This window comes from Coloeus monedula, assembly GCF_965178545.1.
Source record: "Coloeus monedula genome assembly, chromosome: 20".
Classification (NCBI taxonomy): Eukaryota; Metazoa; Chordata; class Aves; order Passeriformes; family Corvidae; genus Coloeus; species Coloeus monedula.
Genome location: NC_138800.1, coordinates 9976321 through 9984913, shown reverse-complemented (window position 1 = coordinate 9984913; position 8593 = coordinate 9976321). Strand labels below are relative to the sequence as shown.

The 8593-nt window shown below is 53.6% G+C and overlaps 1 protein-coding gene across 2 annotated transcripts; it reads left to right on the top strand.

The window, feature by feature from the left end:
- Nucleotides 1–1120: 1120 nt before the first annotated feature.
- DYNLL2 (dynein light chain LC8-type 2) lies at nucleotides 1121–6656 on the top strand (the record flags this gene model as incomplete). Of its 2 annotated transcripts, XM_082294670.1 has the most annotated exons (3): nucleotides 1121–1252; nucleotides 4527–4665; nucleotides 6256–6656. In XM_082294670.1, the coding sequence occupies 2 exons, from the start codon at nucleotides 4534–4536 to the stop codon at nucleotides 6391–6393; spliced, it is 270 nt and encodes an 89-aa protein (XP_082150796.1). In that variant the 3' UTR covers nucleotides 6394–6656. The 2 variants fall into 2 exon arrangements, with proteins under 2 accessions (XP_082150796.1, XP_082150795.1); XM_082294669.1 differs by lacking the exon at nucleotides 1121–1252 and having other exon boundaries at nucleotides 4513–4665.
- Nucleotides 6657–8593: the final 1937 nt, after the last annotated feature.

Sequence of the window (8593 nt, the reverse complement as noted above, 5' to 3'; positions counted from 1 at the left end):
TTTTATCAGCTTTCCCACACAAAACAAGGCTGGCAGGAAAAGGACCTGGCAGGATGCCCTGAGACATCCCAGGGGAAAAGCGGTGACTCCCACAGGATGTGGGGCTGGCAGTTTAGTGAAAGCTGGTCATTCCCGAGGCTTTGCTCACTGTAAGAAAACCCCAAGAAACACTGGAACACTTTTGATGTTCTCAGGAGTGGGAAATGTGTCTGGGGAGATGCTGAGTCCCGTGGGGGACACTGAGCACCTGCCTGCTGTGACCTGAAAACCTGGACATTTGGGGTATGTCACCCAGCTCCAGGGAACATGGATCTGTCCCAAATGGGGTGCTAACAACCTCAGGGACCTTTCACAAGTCCCTCTCTCCCGCTAGTGCCCTTCAGCTGGAAATATGTGCTGCTGTGGGAGGACGTGTCAAGGCTCAGGAGATCCACGACCATCACAGGTTGGAAATCTCAGGTGAAAGGTGCCATTGAGGTGCAAAGCTGCAACTCATCACCAAGACAGGACTGGGTTTGACTGAGGTTGAGCCCTCTGACCGAGAACACTCTGGTGTGTGACTCAACCCAGTGAGTTCCCCTCAGGAGGGTTCAGGCTCCCGCCGGGGATCGGGGTCCCCAAAGCAGAGGAGACCCCCGCAGCAGAATCATGACCCTCTATGGCAACAAAGGTTCCTTTAGGGATCAGCCGCTCCAGGGGATCAAGCTCTCCCCCCTCGCTGATCAGGGCCCGAAGAGCGGAGCCACCGGGGCACCGCCGGCCCCTCACACCGGCCGCGGCCCCTCACACCGGCCGCGGCCCCTCACACCGGCCGCGGCCCCTCACACCGGCCGCGGCCCCTCACACCGGCCGCGGCCCCTCACACCGGCCGCGGCCCCTCACACCGGCCCCGGCCCCTCACGGCGTCCCCGCCCCCCCGGCCCCGCCCCTCCCGCCGCGCGCCGCCCCGCGGCATTGTGGGATGAAACAGGATGTAGGCAGAACAGCGCGGGCGGACGGGCCGGGCGCGGCGGGCCGCGCAGCGCCGCAGCCAATGGGTGCGCGGCGCGCGGGGCGGCGCAGCCAATGGGGTGGCGGCGGCCCGCGCGCCGCAGCGGGCGGGGCGGTATTTGAGCGCGGCGCGGCGCCGGGGCGCAGAGCGCGCGGGGCGCCGAGCCGAGCGGAGCGGGCTGAGGCAGCACGGCCGGGCCTCCTCACACCTCCTCCTCGGTGCCGTGCCTCGCCCTCCCGGGGTGGCCCTGTCACTGTGAAGGTGAGCGATGCCTCCGCTGGACCGGGGGTCTCCAAGCCTCGCCCGGCACCGGTCGCTCCTTGTGCGGGGTGGCGGCGGGACCGCCCCGAGGGCGGAGGTCGCTGCCGGGGCCGGGCGCGACCGGTCCCTGGGGAGCGATCGGAGCCCGCCCCTCCCTAGGGGTCCTCGCCGCTGCGGAGCCGGCCCCGCTCCAGGCAAGGTCACCGCGGCCTCGGGCGGCCCTGGAGCTCCCCCCGTGAAGGTCACGCAGGGCTCCGGCTCCCGGGAGTCCTGTGGGGGAAGGGGCTGTGCCGCACCCCCCGCCAGGGCCCTTTTCGGCCAGAGTGGCGGATGCGGTTTGTGCAGGGGTTGGGCCCCGTCCCCAGTCGCGAAATCTATGCTGTCCTGGTGGGGGAGCGGTGGGTGCTGGGCTTGGGCCCCGTTCCGAGCCGTGGGATCTGTGCTGCCCTGGTGGGGGAGTGGTGGCTGCTCCCGTCCTCGCGATCCATGCTGTCCTCATGGGGGAGGTGGTGGATGCTGGGCTTCAGCCCCATCTCATTTCTAGGGCTCTGTCCTGTCCGGAGAGGAAAGGAGTGGTTACCGGGGGCTTGTGTCTCATGCTCTTCCCAAAGCCCCAGCTTGTCCTGCTGGAGTACTGGGCTTGGGACTCATGCTCGTTTTAAGATCTCATCCTATCCTGATAAGAAAAGGATTGGGTGCTGGCTTGGCCCTGATTTCCCTCCCGAGGCCTCATACTGCCCTGGAGTGGTAGCTGGGGCTGTGGTCTTCGTCCTCACAGACCACATCCTGCCCTTGGGGGGAAGGAGTGGCTGCTGAAGCTGTACTGTTACCCCTTCCTAGGCCCACCTTGCCCTGAGATGGGTGCTGGGGCTTTGTGGTTTTCCTCGGAGAGGGCCAGATTGGGTGGTAAGACCCCGAGGGCCACCTGTGATCTTGTGGTTTAGAGTTATGATGTGTATGTGGTGCTGCTGGGCTGCCTGGGAGGGTGGGCCCTGTAACCCCCCAGGGAATGAGCAGAGGCTGGGGCCCTGCTCTCTGGTGTTCAGCTGGGTGCAGGGTGTGACACTCCTGTGGCAGGTGCAGGAGACCCTCTCTCCAGCAGCACAGCTACTGCCAGCCCCTGTTGTGGTTGGCCACGGGGGATGCTGTGCCCTGGAGCAGTGCAGGGGAGGGTGCTGTGCTGGGGAAGGCCTCCTGGCCAGCGCGTGCAGCCCTTCTGAAGGATAATCATGTTTTCCTCTGGCGCTGTCGCCTGTGGCAGCACAGGCCTGCACTGGGATGGTCCTTGCCTAAACAATGAGGAGGAAAGGTGCCTTTTGCAGGTCACTCTGTGCATGGTTATACAATTGCAGGTGCCCTCTGAACTCTCTGAGCAGTGCAGGTGTGTGAAAGCCTGGTGTGTGTGAGGGCTTGCTTGCTCTCTTTCCCTAAAGAAGCTTTTCTGGAAGAATGACCCACAAGTGGATTTCTGCTGCTTCCCTCTTCCTGTGGACTGGACACCCAGAAGACTTTTCCAAGGGATTGTCAGATTCCTGGGTGGTGAATCCAAATCTACAGGCAGTTTGGACTGTTCTGAGCTGTGTCTTCCCTCGGCTTCTGGGCTGCAGGCAAACCCCCACTGGCTGTAGCCACAGCATGGGAAGGAACAAACTGCCAGGAAGTGGCTTTTCCAGCGCTGTGATAGGGGCATGTGCTCTCTGTTGGCATTGGAGCTCAGTTCCTGTCATTCCTCCCGATGCTGTTAGTGTGTGTTAATAGCAGTGCTCTATTAAACACTATATCTAAATTGTATAAATTAAGGTGGCAATAGAAGTCTTCAAGCGAAGGCAGAGGGAAGAATTGAAGTATTGTAATAGAGGGCTGCAATTATGTAACTGGATTCTCTTTCTCTCTGGGTAGCAAGCTCCTTTAATTGCTGTAACAAAGCTACTCCTTCAGTTTTCTGGGACTCTTCCAGGAAGTGATCATTGCAGCAGATTTTTTTCACTCCACAGCAGAGCTAAAAATGTGTAGTTTCACTGTTTCAAAACATGCTTGGTAGTATCACTCAAGACTTATAGTGCTGTAAAAGGATTTAGGAAACTTAATGGTGCTCAGAAGGCTTGATTGGAGGCACTCCTTGCCATTAAGAAGCTTATTTCCGCAAAGTTTTAATGTGCTGGGGTAAGAGCTGCTGCAAGGTGAGCAGCTGTGTCCTTCTTGGTGCAATCACCTGGATCCCCAGGTAACATGTGCTTCCCCAGCCCTTGAGTGGGGAATGGGAATGAGGGCTGTGGTGACCAGAGCAGGACTTCATGGTGCTCCTTCTCCAGGGCTTGAAGGAAAACTGCGGTGCTGGAATCGTCAAATCCCAGTTTTTTAGGATAATATGAACTGTGCTGGAAACTTCCCAGTGCTGAACACCTCACTGGAAAGGCCATGTCAGATCTAACGGCTGCAGTAGCTGGTACAAAGCACTTGGAGAGCGAAGTGGGCTGCACACCTCACTCCAGAACAGCACTTCCCAGTTTCCTACAAGTCCTGGGCTGCAGTAGCATGCTGGTTTTGGCATCTGTGGTTCCTGGGTGAGGAGGGGGCAGGAAAAGGAGGGCTTTGCCAAGCTCTGGCTCTCTGGTGGGACTTGCCCTGTTTCCAGGCTGCGGTGTGGTGTTAACCTGCTTCTGGCTTGTCAGACTGGCTCTGTCCTGTGGGAGCAGCTGAAGGCTGGGTTTCATGGCAGAGCAGCAGGGAGGTGAGGGGATGATGATGGCTGAATGTGGAATAATGCTTCTTCCAGGCTAACCTAGCAGCAGGAACTGTGACACCTGGGATGGGGTAGAATAAAAGCACTGCTGCTCTGAATGTGCTTCCTGAGTCTCTGTGCCAGTGACAGACAGTCTGGGATCTGTTGCTTGCAAGGCTCTGAGCAGAGGATGTTCCAAAACACTGGTACACCTGGAAGGCAAACTTGGCTGTAGCCTGTTAATGTACAGGAGGGCTGTGGCTCTCTGCAGATCCCGTCTCCTCCCACACATAAGCTTTTCCTGCGTGTGGTTAATGCAGGTGGTGGTGCTGGACTGTCTCTGATCTAACCTCCAGCCAGTGCTGGTGCTCTGGCTGTAAGGGGCACCTTGGCCTGGGGGTGCTGTAGGCAACCCCGATAAACTCACTCTGGCCATAACAGGGGTTTGTAGTATCGGCTTGTGACGCAGCCTGCACGGAAAGGACAACCTCTAATGCACAGGAAGCATCTCCTGTTTGGGAAGGGATTAAAGGAATCTATGTTCTGCCTTAGGTTCACGATGTCTGACAGAAAGGCCGTGATCAAGAATGCGGACATGTCCGAGGACATGCAGCAGGATGCTGTAGACTGTGCTACACAGGCCATGGAGAAGTACAACATAGAAAAGGACATTGCAGCATATATCAAGAAGGTAACTCCGGGATGAGGGTGCTGTGCTGGCTGCGACTTCCCAAAGCTCCCGAGTCTCAGGAGCTGAGTGGCTGAGGCTTCATGCTTGCGTGCTGGGAGGGAGAAGATACTTGGCTTCTTGGCTGCTTTACTGCTGTTTTCAAGAGGATGGAGTGACTTCTCCAAGGTCAGGGGAGGGATATGGCAGAGCTCTGGCAGGCTCTGAGCAAACTGCAAGTGCTGTCCCTCAGGATTTGCCAGCCTGGAAACGGCTGGCTGCTGCCTCTGCTTAGGACTTGCTCCACAGAGCTGCAGCACCAGTGCAGGTGGGATCATCCCGATGTTTCACTTGGTGGGCAGCAGTGCAGGTTCTGGGATGGGTGCTGTGCAGGAGGATGGGCCTTGTGCTGGGGCTGTGGCAGCTGCTGTGATAGAAACAGTGCAAGCAGCTGCCCTGGCTGGTGAAGAGGTTGTCTCCCTATTTGCAGGAGCCTGTTAATTAAGTCTCATGCTTGATGGTACCTGGAGAGCTGTTGGTTCCCCTTGTAGCAGCTTCTCAGAATAGTCAGGCAAAGTGCTTCTAGAGGAGGGAAATGTGACTTCACAGGCAGTGGAGTCCTGGCACCTCGGCTGGTGTTTGGGCCTTACTTGTAATCTAAGCTTGAAGGCAAAGGATTAAAAGGTGTCTTCTGACTTCTCAGATCACTTTGAGGCATGATTTAGCTCTAAGTGCTTGGGGCAATGCAGCCTGTAAAGGGAGGGAGTGCAACAGAAGGCATCCAAAAAGAAGTTGGCCTTTATTTCATGAGAGTGTGTTGGGAGGAGGGAAGCAATTTGATGCACCTTCATGACCTGGCAAGAAAGCCTTTTCCTTACTTCAAAGGTTACCTGCAAAGAGCTCAAACTCTTCTGCTGTCTGAGAACTAGAACTGGCTTTAATCTTGGATGTTGAGTCTGTTCTGGCTCCATCTCAGGGGATGGGAGGGTGTTCTTGGGTGTGTTAATCAGAGGGAGGAAAATGGTCTTTATCCTGCCTGCTAAGTAGGAGAAGACTCTTGAGCCAGCAGTCAGCTTGCTCACTTCTGACCTCTTGGGTTTCTGTGCTCTCTGGCCTGTGAATCTGCCTGCTTATTTTCAATGTGGATTTTCTCCCCTTTGTGTACAAAAGTCCCAAACAGCAGAAGCCAGGCTTTTCCTCCTTCCTTTTTTTTTTTGGTGACCTTTAAGCTCAGATGCCTTGCTAGAGCAGACATGCCAAAACCTTTTTTCATTTTTTGTGAGTGGGTTTGGAATGGGAGAGGAGAATTATTCCCCTGATTAGCCTACACACAGGGCTGTACCAAGGAGAGCTCTTGCATCTGCTCTTCTTGCCCAGGGCTGATGGTGCTCCAAGGCTCAGAAGATGTTTTGCTTGTGTTGAATCCTTCAAACAGTCCAGTGCAGAGGTTTGGTTGCTTAATTTAATAGTGTCTTGCAGTGGGGAATCTCAAGATGCTGCAGGTGGGAGGAGAGGTGATAGTGTGTGAACAGAACCAGCTCAGAATTTGTGCTTAGAACTAACTATTTTCATGTGGGCTTTCTTGGCCTTAATGCCTCTCTTCTCTTTCTTCAGGAATTTGACAAGAAATACAACCCAACTTGGCACTGCATTGTTGGCAGAAACTTTGGCAGCTATGTAACACACGAGACAAAGCACTTCATCTATTTTTACTTGGGTCAGGTTGCAATTCTTCTCTTCAAGTCTGGATAGGAAGTAGGAGCGATTGAAATTTGGACTGTAATGCACTGATGGCTGAAGCCACGACTCCCTCTAACATGGCTATGCCGCTGCATGGACTGTATACTATATTTAATGTGTATATGTTGCAGTAAAAATCTACTTCTGTTTAGTTGCCTGGGAAGAAGGCGGCATTTTTTTGTTACTGCTTTTTTTGGTTGTATTGCACTAGGAAACCTGTAAATGCTTAAACAATGGCCTTTACGTGGGAAGAAATAAAACTATTCCACAACAGCTCCCTCACTGGTAACTCCTTCTTTGAGGCTGGGAAAACTTCTTTGGGCAGGCCAAAAGCCCCTGACTTCCTTACTGAGTCCTGTTAGACTGTTAATCTTGCAAAGAGGAGCAAAGCCAGTGTGAGCCTCTGTCCCACCCTGCAGACTGTAGAGAGCTGGCTCTCCCAGTACCCTCGGGGCAGGTCTTAGACCTTTCCTGAAAGCTGGTGGGGTGGCTCTGGGTGACGTGGCTTCCACACCCAAGGTGAACTCCACCTTTGACTGTGATACAGGCTTGCAGCTGGCACCCCTCGGTGTTCTTGCTCAGTGCCCTTCGCTGTATTTTTGGCTCTGCTGAAACACTGACCTAGACTTGAGTAAGCAACTCAGCCTGGTCTGGAAGGCTTCAAAAACAGCCTCTGAGTTCCTGCTTGTTGCAGAAAGCAGCATCCTGTGGCTGAAGTCTTTAGACCTTGATACTGAGCTCTAAAGCCACGTGGCCTGGCCCCGCAATGGAGTGGGATATCAAATTGGTGACTACTGACAACAGCTCTATTCGGCATGTTTGTAGCCAGTTGTCTCAACACTGCCTTAACTTGATGCTCTCCTTAAAGCAAGCTAGTCGTGTGGAAGACTTGTAAGTGGCCACTGTCTCTTTTTTTCCTTTTTTTTTTTTCTTTTTATTTTATTTTCTGTAGCTAATAAGCTATTTCCGGAGGATTGTCCTCCATGTTCTGATATCTGCTTTTGTTCTTAAAGCACAGTACCAAGAAGTTAAATTTACATGTGATGTTTGTGTGAAGGAAACTCATGTGACATCTGCTTCAAAGGCAGACAAATGTCTTGGTCTCCAATAGGTTCAGCAGTGATGTTGTCTTAGTACATACTGACTCGGGATTACGCTGCAGGAAGTTCTGATCTGGGTGTGGAGAAATGCTGTGTGATGGCAAGTAAATCCCTGGTGCTTGTTATAAGCTCTGATTATTGGTTTGCTGACTAATGCATTGGCAATACCACTGGGCTGATGAGCCCAGCTTGTGTCTCTGAGATTAATTTGCTGTTGGGAATAAATCATTGCTGGGGGCAAAGGGCAGAGTGAAGGGAGCTCTTTGTGAAATGATTTGGTGACCCAGGTTGATGACTTCCTGAAGTAAAAGTCCTTCTTGTCTCTGTGCAAAATCCAAAGTATGCCTAATTTTGTATTATGGATAGAACAAAGTTGTAACTAGAAAGAATGTAGCTGTCATAAGTTCATGTTGATGGAAATGTCTGCACTGGGGTAATGTGCCTTGGACTGTCTGGGGCACTCGTGTGGTCTTGTCTTTTCAGAACTCCACTCTGGGTCTGAAAGGAGAACGTTTTGGGTTTGTTTTTTTCCAAGCATGAGTCTAATGTGAGTCTGTTCACAGTCTCTCGTGGAGCAAGATCTGTTCCCTTCATAACTGCAATTGCTCAAATACCATTTTTTTTTTTCAAACATTAAAGGTGAATTGACACATTTAAACAGCCTCTGGTTTCTTCTTCCTTACCAGCTGTCCTGAGCGAAGCCTGTCCTTGTCCAGAGAGGGTGAGCAGCAATTTCTCTGCCTTGGAAGATGCTGATGACCCAAAGAAGGCAGGTCAGGGAGGGAAAAATGACCGGAGGAGCTTAGGTGGCCCCTCTGTGCTGGTGCTGACCTCCAGCTCTACTCAAAGGCTGAGCCAGAGGGAGGGATTGAGGGAATTGTGTCTTGCTGCACCCTGAGGGGATGCTCTGTGCTGAGTAACCTGGATCTGAATGGGTTGGAGCTGACCTCTTAATGGATTCAGGCAGCCAGGGGCTGGTACAGCAGCTGGTGTCCTGGCTCCTGCACAGGAAGGTGTCTCCCTGCTTCCCACGAAAGTAGGTTTTCCCTTCAGGCCTCCTCCCTGTGCTGGAGAGAAAGCTGAGAGCTGCATCTGATGTGTTTAATGCCTCT